General features: G+C 47.4%; 2 protein-coding genes across 2 annotated transcripts in view; both read left to right on the top strand.

Moving 5' to 3' along the window:
* Positions 1-710: 710 nt before the first annotated feature.
* LOC140720192 (uncharacterized) lies at positions 711-15242 on the top strand. The gene is made up of 2 exons (XM_073035079.1): positions 711-749; positions 10242-15242. The coding sequence occupies exon 2, from the start codon at positions 10785-10787 to the stop codon at positions 12315-12317; it is 1533 nt and encodes a 510-aa protein (XP_072891180.1). The 5' UTR covers positions 711-749; positions 10242-10784; the 3' UTR covers positions 12318-15242.
* Positions 15051-19373, top strand: part of LOC140720207 (zinc-binding protein A33-like) — a 37021-nt gene continuing 32698 nt past the window's right edge. The window contains exon 1 of the mRNA XM_073035094.1: positions 15051-15187. Within this exon, the coding sequence (XP_072891195.1) occupies positions 15051-15187 (137 nt within the window). The remainder of the gene's footprint in view (positions 15188-19373) is intronic.

The following is a 19373-nucleotide window of genomic DNA, read 5'->3' as shown; positions in this document are numbered from 1 at the left end:
GATGCAAGGATCATCGCCAGAGGCTCAACAATCTCCTCCCTCACTTCCCACAGTGTCCTGGGGTACATCCCATTGGGTGCCGGTGACTTATCCAACAGATGCTTTCCAAAATCTCCAGCACATGGGATTGTCCACTCCTGATACACAGTAATCCGCTGTCACAAGGATTGTTACAGAAACTCTTTCCTGCCAAATGCAATCAGAATACAACCGTTCATTTTCTGCAACAGGAGAACACACATCGTACTTCAATAGTTTCTGCGTTATTATTTAATATATAATTATTGTGTATATTGTTAATCTTTATTTTTAGTAAAGTCTGCACAGTGCTAAGTATGTTTTTAAATGTCGGTGCTGTAACGAAAGAATTCCCCACTCGGGATTAATAGTATTTAATAATAATAATTCTCCACCCCTTTATCACTCTCACCAATCAACCACTCAGCTCTTCACTCCTCCCCGTCTCCCTGTTTACCCTATCACCTCACTTTACCCCAGATTCTTAATCTCTCCCTTCCCTCCCAGTACTGAGAAGGGTCTCGGTTTGAAACGCCGACATGTTCTCTCCTCTCCATAGTTGCTGCCGGCCCCTCGGATTTTCCTCCAGCATTTCCCGGGTGTCGCTTTGGATTTCCGCATCTGCAGATTGTCTCTTATTTGCTCAAATGCGCATGCGCAGAGGTCTGAAGCGTTTCCGACCTATCGCGCATGCGCTCAGTAGAGGAGCGGCTCACAAGGACAGGCAGCAGGTAGGAGGGGTCTCCGGGAGGGAATTAATCTCCGGCGTCTGAAACGCGATTGAAGGGCTATTACTGTGAGCTCCTGCCGCACTGGTCCTGCACCCCAGGACAGCCCCGGTCGGTTCCCTCTTTCTCAGCCCCACGATCCGTACCCGGGCCCCGGGGAGCTTTCAGCTGAGGAGCGCTGGAGCCGCCGCCATCTCTGCGGCGCATGCGCACCGCTAGATTGTTCGGTGGCTGACAGACAGCTTTCTCGCTCGTGCGGCCTTTTGGGTAAAGAGGCAGCCATGCGTGACTCTGCCAGCGTTGTCCCGGTACAGTCGGGAGGAAATGTGAGCGAATGTCTCTCTCAAACACTGCCGAGGTCCAGCTGTATACATGCAAGGATTAGTAACTCGGAACAAAAAGATATTTCCTAGTTAATCTTGGATGAAAAGTCTTAACTTCCAATAAATTAAATTGTCAATTTGTGCTGTATGGCAAAAAAAAATCCTTCCGTCAGATTTAGTTCCCGCTGGGTAAATAACTCCTTTGTCCTCCAGGACAAGTGACTTGTGGCTTTCACATCACAAAACTGCCACACTCCAATGAGAATAACTGCTGCCCTCCCATTCAAGATTGCTGACATTGACATTAATGGATTCATCACTGTCAATCAGCTGGGGTGGGGATCCGAGTAAATAGAAAATCTCCGGGATTCTATATGTTGTGACAATTGCTCTTTGTAGTGTTGTGGAGCATGGCCAGAACTTGAAATAATCCCAAAGGATAGAGACAAATTGAGCCAAGTCATAGGTTGATTGAACGCAGAAACATCCTCATACAGACAGGAATACAGTCAGAGAATTTGATGGTCAGCCAGGATAACTGATCCGTGCCTTGTTAGAAGATGAGGAGTTCATATAGAGACAGAAATCCACAGTGTAATTACAGGCCCTTCGGCCCACATTGTTGCACTGAATGTGTAACCTATTTGAAAAGCTGCCTATAATTTCCCTACCACATAGCCCTCTATTTTTCTAAGCTCCATGTACCTATCTAAAAGTCTCTGAAAAGGTCCTATTGTATCCACCTCTCTGTGTGAAAAACATACCTCTGACATCACCCTTGTACCTACTTCCAAGCACCTCAAAACTATACCCCCTCATGTTAGCCATTTCACTCTTGGGAAAAAGCCTCTTGCTATCCACACGATCAGTGCCCCTCATCATCTTATTCACCTCTATCAGGTCACCTCTCATCTTCCTTCACTCCAAAGTTCACTCAACCTATTCACCTGAGGCATGCTCTCCAATCCATACAACATCCTTGTAAATCTCCTCTGCCCTCTGTCTGCAGTATCCACGTCCTTCCTGTATTGAGGGGACGAGAACTGAACACAGTACCAAAAGTAAGGTCTAACTAAGGCCTTATATCTGTAAATCTCATCTGCTCTCTGTCTATAGTATCCACATCCTTCCTGTATTGAGGGACCAGAACTGAACACAGTACCAAAAGTGAGGTCTAACTAAGGCCTTATATCTGTAAATCTCATCTGCCCTCTGTCTATAGTATCCACGTCCTTCCTGTATTGAGGGACCAGAACTGAACACAGTACCAAAAGTGAGGTCTAACTAAGGCCTTATATCTGTAAATCTCCTCTGCCCTCTGTCTATAGTATCCACGTCCTTCCTGTATTGAGGGACCAGAACTGAACACAGTACCAAAAGTGAGGTCTAACTAAGGCCTTATATCTGTAAATCTCATCTGCTCTCTGTCTATAGTATCCACATCCTTCCTGTATTGAGGGACCAGAACTGAACACAGTACCAAAAGTGAGGTCTAACTAAGGCCTTATATCTGTAAATCTCCTCTGCCCTCTGTCTATAGTATCCATGTCCTTCCTGTATTGAGGGGACCAGAACTGAACACAGTACCAAAAGTGAGGTCTAACTAAGGCCTTATATCTGTAAATCTCATCTGCCCTCTGTCTGCAGTATCCACATCCTTCCTGTATTGAGGGACCAGAACTGAACACAGTACCAAAAGTGAGGTCTAACTAAGGCCTTATATCTGTAAATCTCATCTGCCCTCTGTCTGCAGTATCCACATCCTTCCTGTATTGAGGGGACGAGAACTGAACACAGTACCAAAAGTGAGGTCTAACTAAGGCCTTATATCTGTAAATCTCCTCTGCCCTCTGTCTATAGTATCCACGTCCTTCCTGTATTGAGGGGACCAGAACTGAACACAGTACCAAAAGTGAGGTCTAACTAAGGCCTTATATCTGTAAATCTCCTCTGCCCTCTGTCTATAGTATCCACGTCCTTCCTGTATTGAGGGGACCAGAACTGAATACAGTACCAAAAGTGAGGTCTAACTAAGGCCTTATATCTGTAAATCTCATCTGCCCTCTGTCTGCAGTATCCACATCCTTCCTGTATTGAGGGGACGAGAACTGAACACAGTACCAAAAGTCAGGTCGAACTAAGGCCTTATATCTGTAAATCTCCTCTGCCCTCTGTCTATAGTATCCACGTCCTTCCTGTATTGAGGGGACCAGAACTGAACACAGTACCAAAAGTGAGGTCTAACTAAGGCCTTATATCTGTAAATCTCCTCTGCCCTCTGTCTATAGTATCCACGTCCTTCCTGTATTGAGGGGACCAGAACTGAATACAGTACCAAAAGTGAGGTCTAGCTAAGGCCTTATATCTGTAAAGTTACCTCTGGCATTTGAACTCGGTCTCATTGTTGATGAAGGTCTTCTTAACAACACTGTCAACCTGTCCAGCAGCTTTGTGTGCACGATTGACACGGACCCCAAGATCTCACTGATCCTCCACCCTGCCAAGAGTCCTAACATTAATGTTGTATTCTGTCTTCAAATTTGACCTACTGAAAGGAACCACTGGGTTGAACTCGATCTGTCACTTCTCAGCCCAGTTCTGCATCCTATTGATGTCCGGCTGTAACCTCCAGACTATCCACAACAACCCCAACATTTGTGTCATCGACAAACTTACAAACCCACCCTTCCAGAAACATAGGAAACCTACAGCACAATACAGGCCCTTTGGCCCACTTAGCCCTCTATTTTAGTAAGCTGCATGTACCTATCCAAAAGTCTCTTAAAATACACTATCATATCTGCCTCCACCACCGTTGCCAGCAGCCCATTCCACACACTCACCACTCTCTGAGGAAAAGACTTACCCCTGACATCTCCTCTGTACCTACTCCCCAGCACCTTAGACCTGTGTCCTCTTGTGGCAACCATTTCCGACCTGGGAAACAGCCTCGGACTATCCACATGATCATGCCTCTCATCATCTTATACACTACTTCCTCATCAAGGTAATTTGTAAAAGTTACAAAGAGGAGGGGTCCCAGAAAAGATCCCTGCTGAACAGCACTGGTCACCGTCCTTCATACAGCATCTACATGCACCCTTTGCCTTCTGTGGGCAAGCCAATTCTGGATCCACAAAGCAAGGTCACCTTGGATCCTTGCCTCATTAATTTCTCAATGATCTTTGCTTGAGGAACCTTATCAAAAGTCTTACTGAGAGCCATGCCCACGACATCCAATGCTCTACCTTCATCACTGTGCTTGGTGGCATCTTCAAAGAATTCAATGTGGTTCGTAAGGCATGACCTGCCCTTAACAAAGCCATGCTGACTATCCCTGATCAGATTATGTCTCTCCGATTGTCTGAAGTCCTGCCTCCCAGGATCTTCTCCAACAACTTGCCCACCACTGAAGCAAGACTCCATAACATACAGGAGCAGAAGTAGGCCATTTGGCCCATCGAGACTGCACCGCCATTTAATCACGGGCTGATCCAATTATTCCAGTCATCCGCATTCCCCTGCTTTCACCCAATACCCTTCGATGCCCTGGCTAATCAAGAAACTGTCTATCTCTGCCTTAAATACACCCAATGACTTGGCCTCCACAGCCACTCGTGGCAACAAATTCCACAAATTTACCACCCTCTGACTAAAGTAATTTCTCCGCATCTCAGTTCCGAAAGGTCGTCCTTCAATCGTGAAGTTGTGCCCTCTTGTCCTAGACTCCCCTACCATGGGAAATAACTTTTCCATATCTAATCAGTTCAGGCCTTTTAATGTTCAGAGTGTTTCTGTGAGAACTCCCTCATTCTCCTGAACTCCAGGGAATACAGCTCAAGAGCTGCTGGACGTTCCTCATGCGGTAACTGTTAAGAACACAAAAGTCTCAGCAGCAATGGAACGCCTGGAGTCTGGTTTTGCTGTTAACTAAACAGTGTTTTATTAGTAACTACGTCATTTAGTAACTCAAACCAGGTAAATCAAGAGTTAATGCTGTTATGCATATACAGGTGTAAATGTATAAATCCCTGAACTTCTTCAAGCTTAGGTGGTAAATGATACAGTCTTACGATGGTGTGGTAAGGAAATTCAATTCGGTCCACGGGATTGAAGTGAGAGAGAGAGATGTGTAATCCAAGTAAACAGATGTTGTCAATCCTCCTCCATGTCCTCCAAATCTTCTAAGTTAGCCAAACATGACCAGCTTAAGAGCGCCATCTCCAAGTGATAATCTACCAACCCAAGCAGGGGTTAGACACACCGGTAGATTCCACAGGGTTGCCCTCAAACGCACTAATAGTCATGGGTCGATTCCTCTTAATCGATCCTCAGCCCCACCCTTGTGGGCACTTAAAAGTTCAGTGGCAATTCCGCCACCAGCCTTTGTGCATCTGCGTGTCCCAGGAAAGAGACAGTGACGTTTGTTTAAATGCCGGTGTGCTGAACAGCAGCTGTCCATCATGTAGCGTTCTCGTTCTTTCTCTCTCTCTCTCTCTCTCTCTCCCTCTCGCTCCCTCCCCCCCTCTCTCCTCCCTCTCCCTCTACTTGCGCTGTACGTCTCTCTCTCTCTCTCTTACAGGCATGATTCTTAAAGGCACAATCCATAATGAATAAAACTTAAGATTTCATCGCAGTAACCATTTCATACCTGGAATCATTCTCGTGAATCTTCTCTGAGCCATCACCAATGTCAATATATCCTTTCCAAAATGAGGAGCCCAATCCTGTACACAATACTCCGTGTGGTCTCCCGAGTGCCTTATAAAGCCACAACATCATATCACTGCTCTTATATTCTATACCTCTAGAATTTTGCCTTATTCACAACCGGCTCAACCTGGAGGTTCACCTTTAGTGTATCTAGCACAAGGACTCCCAAGTCTCTTTGCATCTCTGCATTTTGAATTCTCTCCCCATCGAAATCATAGTCTGCCCATTTATTTCTTCCACCAAATTGCATCACCACACACTTTCCAACATTGTATTTCATTTACCCCTTCTTTGCTATTCCCCTAAACTATCTAAGTCTCTTTGCAGGCTCTCTGTTTCCTCAACACTACCTGCTCCTCCACCTGTCTTTTTATCATCGGCAAATGTAGCCATAAATCCTTTAATACCATAGTCAAAATCATTAACATGTATCGTAAAAAGCAGCGGTCCCCGACTCTGACCCCTGTGGAACTCCACTGGTAACAGGAAGCCAGCCAGAATAGGATCCTTTATTCCCACTCTCTGTTTTCTGCCGACCAGCCAATGCTCCACCCACTTTAATAACTTCCCTGTCATACCATGGGCTTTTATCTTGCTGAGCAGCCTCATGTGCAGCACATTGTCAAAGGCCTTCTGAACATCCAAGTACACCACATCTACTGCATCTCCTTTGTCTACCCTGCTTGTAATTTCCTCAAAGAATTGCAGTAGGTTTGTCAGGCAGGATTTTCCTTTCAGGAAACCATGCTGGCTTTGGCCTATCTTGTCATACGCCTCCAGGTACTCCATAATCTCATCTCTAACAATCGATTCCATCAACTGCCAGCCATTGATGTCATGCTAACAGGTCTATAGTTCCCTTTCTGTTGCCTCTGACCCTTCTTAAATAGCGGAGTAACATTTGCTATTTTCCAGTCATCTAGTACAATGCCAGAATTTATCGATTCTTGAAAGATCATTGTTAATGCCTCCACTATCTCTCCAGCTATTTTCTTCAGAACCCGAGGGTGCATTGCATCAGGTCCTGGAGATTTATCCACCCTCAGACCATTAAACTTCCAGAGCACCTTCTGAGTCCTAATTGTCACTGCACAAACTTCACTTCCCTGATACTCTTGAATGTCTGGTACGCATTCAATTCCTCTTACTTCTCAGCAACTCTCATTACAGTAACTCCAGCGATATTTTGTATTGGTCCTAAATCTACCCTCGGCTCTTTTTACCCTTTATATATATTTAAAAAAGCTTTCAGTATCTTCTTTGATATTAGTCACCAGCTTCCTCTCATAATTCATCTTTTCCTTCCGAATGACCTTCTGAGTTTTCTTCTGCAAGTTTTTAAAAGCTTCCCAATTCTCTATCTTCCACTAGCTCAAACTTCCTCATATGCCCTCTCTTTTGCTTTTACTTTGGGTCTGACTTCACTTGTCAGCCACAGTAGTGTCCTTCTTCCCTTTGAAAGTTTCTTCTTATTTGGAATATATCTGTCTTGCATTTCCCTCATTATTTGCAGAAAATCCACCCATTTCTGCTGTGCTGTCCTTCCTGCAAATGTCCCTTTTCAGTCAACTGCTGCCAGTTCCCCTCTCGTCCATTGTAATTTCCTTTATTCCACTGAAATACTGACACATTGGTTTTATTTTTTCCCCTCTCAAATTTCAATGTGAATTTGATCATATTGGGATCACCCAGTCCAGCACAGCCGATCCCCGAGTGGGCTCAACAACCAGCTGTTCTAAAAAGCCATCCCTCAGACATTCTACAAATTCTTTCTCTCGAGGTCCTCCCAATTCACTTTCATGTTAAAATTGCCAATGATTATCATGACATTGCCTTTCTGACAGGCCTTTTCTATCTCCTGCTGTAATTTGTAATCCATATCCCGACTGCTGTTTGGACAACTGCAGTCCTTGCCATTTCTTAACTCAACCCGTAAAGACTCATGACCCTATCATGTGGATAGGGTGGTGAAGAAAGCTTTTGGTATGCTGGCCTTTATAAATCAGAGCATTGAGTATAGGAATTGGGATGTAATGCTAAAACTGTACACGGTATTGGTAAGGCCGAATTTGGAGTATTGTGTACAGTTCTGGTCACCGAATTATAGGAAAGATATCAACAAAATAGAGAGAGTACAGAGAAGACTTACTAGAATGTTACCTGGGTTTCAGCACCTAAGTTACAGGGAAAGGCTGAACAAGTTAGGTCTTTATTCTTTGGAGCGTAGAAGGTTGAGGGGGACTTGATAGAGGTATTTAAAATAATGAGGGGGATAGATTGAGTTGACGTGGATAGACTTTTTCCATTGTGAATAGGGGAGATTCAAACAAGAGGACACGATTTAAGAGTTAAGGGGCAAAAGTTTAAGGGTAAAACGAGGGGGAATTTCTTTACTCAGAGAGTGGTAGCTGTGTGGAATGAGCTTCCAGTAGAAGTTGTAGAGGCAGGTTCGGTATTGTCATTTAAAGTAAAATTGGATAGGTACATGGACAGGAAAGGAATGGAGGGTTATGGGCTGAGTGCGGTTCATGGGACTAGGTGAGTGTAAGCGTCCGCATGGACTAGAAGGGCCGAGATGGCCTGTTTCCGTGCTGTAATTGTTATATGGTTAGACGGTTACACCTTACAATCCTATGTCATCTCTTTCCAATGATTTAATATTATTTTTGTCCACAGAGCCACACCACCCTCTCTGCCCAGTAACCTATCATTATGATACACCGTGTAATCTTGGACGTTCAACTCCCAACGGCAGCCACCTTTTATCCAAGTTTCAGAGATTGTCCAATTTACCAATCTGCAGCTGAATTTCAAGATCGTCCATTTTAATCCTCATGCTCTGTACATTCAAATAACCCTCTCAGCCCAGGATTTGTTGCTTTCTGTTTTAACTGCCCCACATCTCTATTGCCCTGTTCCTCATGCCACTGGCTTTGATTAAGCCTCATCTCCTGACTGTTCTTTCTACAATCTCTGTTGCATACTATATCCGATTTATTTCTATTTCCCTTTTCCTCAGCCCCATCACTCCGATTCCCATCCCCATACCAAATCAGTTTAAACCCTCCCTAACAGCTCTATTAAATGTGCCGGCTAGGATATTGGACCCCTTCGGGTTCAGGTGTAACCCGTCCTCTTTGTACAGGTCATACCTCCCCCAGAAGAAGCCCCAGTGATCCAGGAATCTGAAGCCCTGCCCCCTACACCAGTCTCTCAGCCTCACATTAATACCCCTGATCATGCTATTCTTGCTCTCGCTAGCACGTGGCACAGGCAGCAATCCCGAGATTACTACCCCAAAGGTCCTGCCTTTCAGCTTCCTACCGAACTCCCTGAATTCTGTCCTCACGCCCTCCTCCCTTTGTCTACCTGTGTCATTTAAACCAACGTGTACCGAGACTTCTGGCTGGTCACCCTCTCCCTTCAGAATACTCTGCACCCGATCTGAGAGATCCCGTACCCTGGCACCTGGGAGGCAACACACCACGCGTGTATCTCTGTCAGGCTTGCAGAACCTCCTGTCTGTTCCCCTCACTATTGAATCCTGTGACTACTGCATTCCTCATCTTCCTCTTTCCCTTCTGCACCACGGAACCAGGCTCAGTGCCAGAGACCCGATCGTCATGGTCGTCCTCTGTCAGGTCATCCCCCCTCAACCGCATCCAAAGCGAGGTAACGATTACTGAGGGAGATGGCCACTGGGGCACTCTCCACTCACTGGTCTATAATTTCTGGGTTCCCTCTACTCCATTCCCTTAACAGGGGAACAATGCCTTCCAATCCTCTGGTACATCTCCCTTCCTGAGTGGTAATACAAAGGTCAACGCCAGAGGCTCAGCAATCTCCTACCTCGCTTCCCACAGTAGCCCGGGGTATATCTCAGGTTGAGTTGCTCCAGCTTGAGTTGATCTGGGTAAAATTGTGATGCCACAGCTCACATTGACAGGAGTTCTTACAGAAACATGTAAAATTATGAAAGGGGTAGATAAGCCAGAGGCAGGGAAGTTGCTTCCACTGGTAGGTGAGGCTGGTACGAGAGGACATTGCCTCAAGATTGGGGGATGTGGGATGGAGATGAGGAGGAACTGTTTTTCCCTGAGGGTGGTGAGTCTGTGGATTTCTCTGCCTAATGAAGCAGTGGAGGCGACCTCAGTAAATGTATTTGAGACAACGTTTTATAGATTTTTGCATCGTAGGGGAATTAAGGGTTATGGCGAAACGGCAGGTCGATGGAGATGAGTCCATGGCCAGATCTGCCATGATTAATTAAATGGCGGAGCAGGCTGGACCGGCTGTGTTTTCACCACAGACTAAAATCCCAACTGAAATATTCTCCTTCACCCATTGATGTATTTTGCGTTGTTGTTGATCCTTGGAGATAAAGATGTACCTCATTCCAGTTGGAATTGTATCTGTGTCTGAAATGAAGTTTTCTATTGTAACTCAGTGTTATCCACAGGAACCGGGGTGCTGAGAACACACCAGCATTTGTTCACTGGAGATCAGTTCTTCAACTGCATTGATTGTACAAGGGATTCAAACGTCTGACTGTCTGAATTGCCAGATGATTGATCGCAGTGAGATATCATTCTCCTTCTCTCAGTGTGGGAAGGGATTCACTCACAGCCTACCCACAGACAGGCCAGTGAGTTCACCGTGGGGAGATATCATTCTCCGTCTCTCAGTGTGGGAAGGGATTCACTCACAGCCTACCCATAGACACGCCGATGAGTTCACTGTGGGGAGAGGCCATTCATCTGCTCTGTGTGAGGGAGGGGATCTACTCAGTCATCCAGTCTGAAGATACATCAGCAAGTTCACACCACAGTGAGATGCTCCGCCTGTTCTGACTGCGGGAAGCAATTCATTCTGTCATCGATGCTGAAGATATATCCAAAAATTCACCAGTGAGGAGACGTTTCTCAGAGTGTGGGAAGGCACTGACACAATCAACCACACTACAGCAAGTTCACACGGTGCCATGGCCTTTCCCCACCTCTGAATGGCGAAACGGATTCATTTAGTCATCTCAACTGAACAAACATCACCAGTTCACACTGAGAAGATGCCGTTCACCTGCTCAGACTGTGGGAAGGAGTTCAGTTCATCATCTCAACTGAAGGTACACGGGCGAGTTCACACTGGGGAGAGGCCGTTCACCTGCTCAGACTGTGGGAAGCGATTCACTCGGTCATCTCACCTACTGAGACACCAGCTGGTTCACACTGGGGAGAAACCGTTCACCTGCTCAGACTGTGGGAAGGCATTCACTCGGTCATCTCAACTACAGGAACATCAGCAAACTCACACTGGGGAGAAACCGTTCAGCTGCTCAGAATGTGGGAAGGGATTCACCCGGTCATCTGACCTGAAGGTACATCAGCAAGTTCATACTGGGGTGAGTCCGTTCACCTGCTCTGAATGTGGGAAAGGATTCACGCACTCATCCAAACTACAGAGACACTTGCTGGTTCACACTGGGGAGAGGCCGTTCACCTGCTCTGAATGTGGGAAGGGATTCACTCAGTCATCCAAACTACAGACACACTGGCTGGTTCACACCGGGGAGAAACCGTTTGCCTGCTCCGTATGTGAGAAAGGATTCACACGTTCATCTCAACTGAAGGAACATCAGCGAATTCACACTGGGGAGAAACCGTTCACTTGCTCAGACTGTGGGAAGGAGTTCGCTCGTGCAGCTCAGCTGAGCGTACATCAACGATTTCACACTGGGGAGAAACCGTTCAGCTGCTCTGAATGTGGGAAGAGATTCACTCTGTCATCTGACATGAAAATACATCAGCGAGTTCACACTGGGGAGAGGCCATTCACCTGCTCGGACTGTGGGAAGCGATTCATTCGGTCATCTGAACTGAACACACATCAGTGCTTTCACACTGGGGAGAAACCGTTCATTTGCTCAGACTGTGGGAAAAGATTCACTCTGTCATTTCGTCTACTGAGGCACCAGTTAGTTCACACTGGGGAGAAACCGTTCATCTGCTCAGTCTGTGGGAAGGAGTTCGCTCGATCATCTGGCTTGAAAGTGCATCAGCGTGTTCACACTGGGCAGAGGCCGTTCACCTGCTCAGACTGTGGGAAGGAGTTTGCTGGGTCATCGGACTTGAAAATACATCTGCAAGTTCACATTGGGGAGAGGCCGTTCACCTGCTCTGTGTGTGGGAAGGGATTCACTCACTCATCCACCCTACAGAGACACCAGCTGGTTCACACTGGGGAGAGGCCGTTCACCTGCTGTGTGTGTGGGAAGGGATTCACTCAGTCATCCAACCTTTTGTCACACCAGCGAATCCACACTGGGGAGAGGCCGTTCACCTGCTCAGATTGTGGGAAGGCATTCGCTCACTCATCCACCCTTTTGTCACATCAGCGAATCCACACTGGGGAGAGGCCATTCACCTGCCCTGAATGTGGGAAGGGATTCACTCGGTCATCCAAGCTACAGAGACACCAGTTAGTTCATTCTGGGGAGAAACCATTTGCTTTCTCAGATTGTGAGAAGGGATTCACTTAGTCATCTGACTTGAAGCTACATCAGTGAGTTCACACTGGGGACAGACCATCAGACTATAAGATATAAGACCAGAATGAGGCTGTTTACCCCATCGAGTCTGTTCTGTTATTTTATCGTGGCTGATCCAAATTCCCTCTCTGCTCCAATCACCTGTCTTGTCCCCGAATCCATTCATTCCCAGATCTATCAAGATTCTATCCACCTCTGCCCTAAATGTACATATTGAATTGGCCTCCACAGCTGCCTGTGGCACGGAATTCCACAGATTCACCACTCTCTGTCCGTTCTCTGTCATCTCCGTTCTGAAAGGACACCCCTCTATTCTGATGCTCTGTTCCCTGGTCGTAGACTCTTCCACCACAGGAAGCATCCTTTCCACATCCACTCTATCAAGCCCTTCCACAGTTTGATAAGTTTCAATGAGATCAGCCCTGATTCCTCTGCTGATACAGGCTCAGGCCCATTAAACACTCTTCATATGACAATCCATTCAATCCTGGAATCTGTTTTTGTGAACCTACTTTGAACCTTCTCCAGCTTCAGCACATCCTTTCCAAGATAAGGGGCCCAAACCTGTTCTCCAAGTGAGGCCTCACCAGTGATTACCAACTTCCCAAATTACATCCTTGCTTATATATTGTAGATCTCTGGAAATGAATGCTAACGTTGCATTTGCCTTCCACACCACAGACTCATTAGCTGTTAGGGAATCCTGAACATGGACTCCCCGTGTCCCTTTGCACCTCAGTTGTTTGGTATTTTCTGCCCATTTCGAAGAAGTTAACACTTTCATTTCTTCTACCAATATGCATGAACATACACTTCCAGGCACTGTATTCCATCTGCTGTTTTTTCCCCATTCTCTAAATCTATCTCAGTCCTTCTGTACCCTCTCTACCGAAAACTACCTGCCCCTCCTCATGTCTTCATATCGTCTGCAAACCTTGTAACAAAGCCAGCAATTCCGTCTTCCAAACTATTGGAATATAACACAAATCACCAGTCCGAACACAGAGCCCTGAGGAACACCACTAGTAACTGGCAGCCAACCAGAGATGGCTCCCTTTATTCCCAGTCTTTGCCTCCTACCATTCAGCTTGTCATGGTCCGGTCCGTGACGTCTGCGTTCCGGTTCACGGTCCGGTCCGTGGACTCTGGACTCCGGGTCTTCTGGCTGTCCATTGTTTCAGTTGGGCTTAATCACAGGCACCTGATTCTCAAATTGGGGCTGGAATATAAGCAGCCCTGGGTTTGAGTGTAGGTGCGGGTTGGTCTTGTCAGTATCCTGTCCTCGCCTCTGTGAGGTAGGTCAGGCCATCTTTGCCGTTACCCTGCGGTTGATTCTGTCCCTCCCTGTCCTCGCTTCTGTTGGGTAAGACAGGCCGGCTTTGCCGTTACCCTGAGGCTGGACTGTTCCCTTCCCTTCCCTTCCCCATCTTTCAGCAACCCACGCCTGAAGCCTTGCCTGCAGCCTTGCCTGTGTCATCGCCTGTATCACCATCAAGTTTAACCGCTGGAGTGAGACTGGAGCCTTGTCATGCCAACAGAAGGAACTGTCTATCGATGAGCTTGGAACTGTCTCTTTGTGTCCCCGTGTTTCGTGTCCGTGTATGAGTCCCGGCCCTACGTCCTGTCCCCAAGGAGGGGTCCTGGCTCTGTGTAAAGCCCCGGCCCTACGTCCCGTCTCCAAGGAGGGGTCCTGACTCTATGTAAAGCCCCGGCCCTACGTCCTGTCCCCAAGGAGGGGTCCTGACTCTATGTAAAGCCCCGGCCCTACGTCCTGTCCCCAAGGAGGGGTCTTGACTCTATGTAAAGCCCCGGCCCTACGTCCTGTCCCCAATGAGGGGTCCTGGCTCTGTGTTCTGTGTTCCCATGCTCAGGTCCAAAACTCAGTAGACAGACCGTTTGCCGCTACCCGAGTGGACTTTCGTTGTTTGTCGTTCCGTGTCCAAGTCCAGTCCAAGTCTCAGGCTCCGTGTCAAGTCCAGTCCGGGTCAAAGTCTCCGAGGAGGTTTCCAGTCCATGTTCAAGGCTCCGAGGAGGTTCCCAGTCCTGTTACCTTGCCACGTCCAGTCCTCGTCTGGATCCGGAGTCCGAGCCCGAGTCAAGACCCAGGTTCCGGGTCCCCGACCAGTCTCTGGCTCGGAATCCTTGTCCAGGTTCCTAGTTCCCAGTTCTTAGTTCCTCATCTAGGTCTCACCTTCCTACTGTAGTCCTAGCCCATGCCCTGTCACCTAGTCTTGTCCAGGGCCTGTGTCTTGTCCAATGTCGTTTCTTCCCCACTTCTTTCCTGATACACCTAGTCCTCTCCCTAGTACTTCGGTGTCTGTGTCTTGCATTTGGGTCCATTCCCAACGCCCACAGCCACTGTTTAATCCATGCTAGAGTCTCCACTGTAATACCGTGGGTTTATTCAGCAGCCTAGTGTGTTGCACCTTGTCAAAGGCCTTCTGAAAATCCAAGTATACAACATCTATTTCTTCATTCGGGTTGCTTTTCCAGCAGGAGTTTCACTTGAGGAAACAAATTCTCCTTTGTCGATCCTGCTTGTTGCTTCTTCCAAGAATGCCAACAGATTTGTCAGGCAAGATTTCCCCTTGAGGAAACTTTGCTGACGTTAGAGAAATAGAAGGCTCGAAGACAAATAGAGGGCTATGGGTAACCCTAGGTAATTTCTGAGGTAAGGGCATGTTCGGCACAGCCTGTATTGTGCTGTAGGTTTTCTATGTTTCTATGGCATATGGTCTTCAGTCGAAGATTAAAGGCAGAGCCTTGCAGCAGTTCTTTTCCGTTGGACCTTTGAGCAGCGGCCAGTCAGCATTTGGGTTTGCTCAGCAAGAACTGAAAGTTGTGCAGGAGCGAGTGGAGCGGTCAGTGTCAGAGTGAATGGAGTCCGAGTGGAGATTCTGAGGCTTTAGCTGTCAGTGATGGGAGCCTTCAGTCACAGAAGGTATAATTAAGCTGAAGGTAGAGATTTTTTGCCCCCTTCTTTTCAGTTGCTCAATGAGAACAGTAGAGATTACAGACGGGTTGTGGAAAGCTCCTCTTGTGGGATGCGGGAAATCAGGGACACCTCCAGTGCCCCCGATCACTACACCTTCGAGAAGTGGATCCGGCCGCAGCTTCTAACAACCTGCATTAAGAGGCTGGAACTGGATGAACACCCGATCATTCTGGAGGCTTCAGGGGTGATAGATGGGATGTTTAGAGAGGTGGTTACACCCAAAGTGCAGGACACAGGAAACTGGGTGACAGCCAGGGAAAGGAAAGGGGTGAAACAGCCATACAGAGTACCCCTGTGGTCATCCCCTCAACAACTGGGGTATCGTTCTGGATACTGTTGCGGGGTGTGGGGGTGATCCAGCCAGGGAAAGTCACAGCCACTGGGTCTCTGTCTCTGTGACTCAGAAGGGAAGAGGGGAGAAGAGTCGAGCTGTGTGATAGGTGATGCATCCATTAAGGAAACAGACTGGATTCTGTGGGGGAGAACGAGATTTCAGGATGGTCCTGAGTGCCGTGGGTCCGGGACATCTCTGGTCGAGTGTTCAGCATTCTTAAGGAAAGGGAATAGTGAACGTCGTGGTCCACGTGGGTACCAATGATATGGGCAGGTGGAGTATTGAGGTTCAACAAAAGGTGTTCAGGGAGTGTGGTGCTAAGTTCAAGGGTTGTAATCTTGGGATTGCCACTGTGCCACGTGCCAGAAACAGGAAGGCTCAGGAAACGGTGCAGGAGGGAAGGTATAAGATTTTCAGATTATTTGAGCCAGCGAGGATTGCGGTGTTGCGTTGAGGGAGAGGATGGCATCGTTGATGGAGGGTGGAGCAGGCCGTTCTCTCTCTCTCATACACAAACATATGCAGTGTGGGTATGGAGCGTAAGGAAGAGCGGGTTGAGTGGGAGAAGAGTGAGAAGGGGAATGAGGAGGATGAGGTTAGGGCTCCTTCTCAAAGACCCAGACTCACCCACCCCTCCTCCTCTGGAATTGGTCCCATTCCCTACCCCAGGCTGGGGGTGAGCATTGAGTTGCCTTGTCAACCAGAAAATGAATGGTTCAACAACATCTGGTTAACACACTTTGATAATAGATTTACGTTGAGCTTGATTATTGAAATGTATTGTTTGTAAAACATGAACTGATGAGAAATGGTCTCAGTGAAGGTCCGAGAGTGGAAAATGAATCGGTGTTCAGCCCCACTGCTCCGTGCCGGACAAGAACCCCTATCGGAGTCTGTCCCATCTGTCTGTGCTTGAGATATCTCCCTCTAATGTTTCCTCTTTCTGTACCTGTCCCAGTGTCTTTTATTTCCCTTTCTCCTGTCTTCTCCCCATAACCTTTGATATCCTTAATAATCAAGCACTGATTAACTTATGTTTTAAATAAAACCTGTGAAGAGCAAACCAAGCTGAAATGGGGTCGAGAGTTGACCCCCCTGTGAACTATGCTGCTAATGAGAGAGAGAGAGCGAAAAGAGGGGGGGGGTGGAGGAGCCCGGCACAGATGAGAGGCAGAGAGACATGATTTAATATTATGGCTCCTTGGCTGATTGTTTACCTTTGCTCCAAGGACACTTTTGCCTGCTTGTAAGATTCTTGCACAGTCAGCAAGGCGGAGCCGGTTTGATGGACAGCCGGTGTCCAGCAAGTGATGATAAAAAGCAGCTCTGCTGAGACGCAGGCAGACACACCACGGGACACTGAAAGAGCGTTGTGCACCCATGTGAAGGTGGGGGTTTGGAGGATGGATCAGGGGCTCACAGTGTGTGAAAGGTGCGACCGGTGGGGGCTTGTTTGTGTGTCCACCCTTGCCTGGGTGACAGGCCCACCACTGAAGAACGGTCGTACATGGTTATAGTCGATGAGCACAACAGGACAGGAAGCCAATGGACAGTTCGATGGTAACGTCTCTCCCTCTCTCTCTCCCTCCCTCTCTCTCTCTCTCCCTCCCTCCACCTAAACTGAACTGAACTCTTCACCATCGTAAGACTATCCATTTACCCCTAGACTTTGAAAGAGCTTGGTTTTGATTCCTATTTCCACACTTCTGTACATATCATTGCTAACCTGTTTCACATATTTGCATTTTTATAGGACTGTATTGCTTAGTTTACTAATAAACACTATTAGCTACAGTAATACCAGACTCCAAAGTGTGTTTCATTTCTGCCGGTTCGGTAACCCGGTGACGGGTTACGTGACAAACCGATGGCTTGGCCTCCGAGCCGGCCATGACAATGAATTTCACAGGATCGCTACCTGCAAATCATTGTGGGCAGGTGTTTTCAGGGAAATGCACGGCAGAAATGTCGCAAATGTTCAGGGAACACTGGCATGGCGTTCTGCACAGGTATGTTCCTTTGAGGCAGGGAGCACACGGTGAGGTAGAAGAACCATCGTGTACAAAGGATGTAGAAAATCTAGTTGAGAAGAACAGAAAAGCTTATAAACTGAGTACAGATGGATTTCTAGAAAATTACAAGGTTACCTGGAAGGAGTGTAAGTGTGAATTAGGAGAGCCAGAAGGGGCCATGAGAAGCCCTTGATGAGCAGGATTAAGGAAAACACCAAGGCATTCCCCAAGTTTGTGAAGAGCAAGAGGATGAGCAATGTGATCATAGGACCAAAAGGATACAATACCTGAGTTAGATCATGTAGCGTTGGTACTTAATGAATAGTTTGCTTCAGTATTCACCAGGGAAGGGGACCTTCACAATTGTGGGGATGACTTACAGCGGATTGAAATGCTTGAGCATATAGACATTAAGAAGGAGGACGTGCTGGAGCACTGGAAAGATATTAAGTTAGACAAGTCACTGGGGCCAGGTGAGATCTACCCCAGGCTACTGTGGGAAGAGAGGGAGAAAATTGCAGAGCCTCTGGCGATGATCTTTGCATTATCAACCAGGACGGGAGAAGTACCAGGGGACTGCAAGTTAGCAAATTCTGTCTTCAAATTTGACCAACCAAATATCGATGGTGTAACTCTTGGCAGTGTCGAGGATCTGTGTCCGATAGGAGCTCAAAGCTGCTCCGCAGGTTGACCGTGTTGTTAGAAAGGCGTATGGTGTGTTGGACTTCATCAACTGTGGGGTTGAATTCAGGAGCCATGAGGCAATGTTACAGGGATATAAACCCTTAGTTCCACACCACTTGGAGCACTCTGTTCATTTCTGGTCGCCTCACTACAGGAAGGATGTGGATACTACAGAGAGAGTGCAGAGCAGCGTTACAAAGATCTTGCCTGCATTGGAGAGCATGCCTTATGAGAATAGATTGAGTGAACTTGGCCTTTCCTTCTTGGAGTGACGGAGGACGAGAGGTGACTTGACAGAGGTGTATAAGATGGTGAGGGGTTTGATAGTGTGGATAGCCAGAGGCTTTTTCCCAGTGTTGAAATGGGTAACACGAGGGGGCATCGTTTTAAGGTGCTTGGAAATAGGTACAAGGGGAGATGTCAGAGGTACGTTTTACACACAGAAGGGAGCATGGGACGCATTTCCAGTGAAGGTGGTAGAGGCGGATACAACAGGGTCTGTTAAGAGACTCTTATATAGGTACCGTACACGGAGCTTAAAAATAGAGGGCTGTACGGTAGGGAAATTCCGAATTAGGATCCATGGTCGACACAACATTGTGGGCAGAAGCGCCTGTAATGTGCTGTGGATTACTATGTTCTATGGTCACTCTCCCCTGCTATCAGATTTTTCTTCTCCAGCCCTTGACCTTTCCCACCCGCCTGGCTTCAACTATCACATTCTAGCTAATCCCTTTCCCCTCTGATTATACTGCACACCTTTTGATTCTGGCGTTTCCCCCGTCCTTCTCAGTGCTGAAGAAGGGACTCGTCCCGAACCGCCGGCAGTTTATTCTTTTGCACAGATGCTGCCTGAGCTGCTGAGTTCCTTCAGCGTTTTGAGTGAGTGGCTTTGGATTTCCAACATTCACAGACTCTCCCGTGTTCGCTGCAGGATTCGCCGTGACCAGGAGATCACATCGGCAAGCGTAAGGGTCGAAATCTTCCCGGAAATCACGCCTGCGCTCGGTAAACGAAAGGCT

This window comes from Hemitrygon akajei, unplaced genomic scaffold (assembly GCF_048418815.1).
Source record: "Hemitrygon akajei unplaced genomic scaffold, sHemAka1.3 Scf000038, whole genome shotgun sequence".
Lineage (NCBI taxonomy): Eukaryota > Metazoa > Chordata > Chondrichthyes > Myliobatiformes > Dasyatidae > Hemitrygon > Hemitrygon akajei.
The sequence above is the reverse complement of the archived record's forward strand: the minus strand, read 5'-3'. Positions and strand labels throughout refer to the sequence as shown.

Excerpts from the sequence above, each read along its gene's own strand:
- LOC140720192 (XM_073035079.1), top strand. The coding sequence starts at position 10,785 with ATGGCGAAACGGATTCATTTAGTCATCTCAACTGAACAAACATCACCA.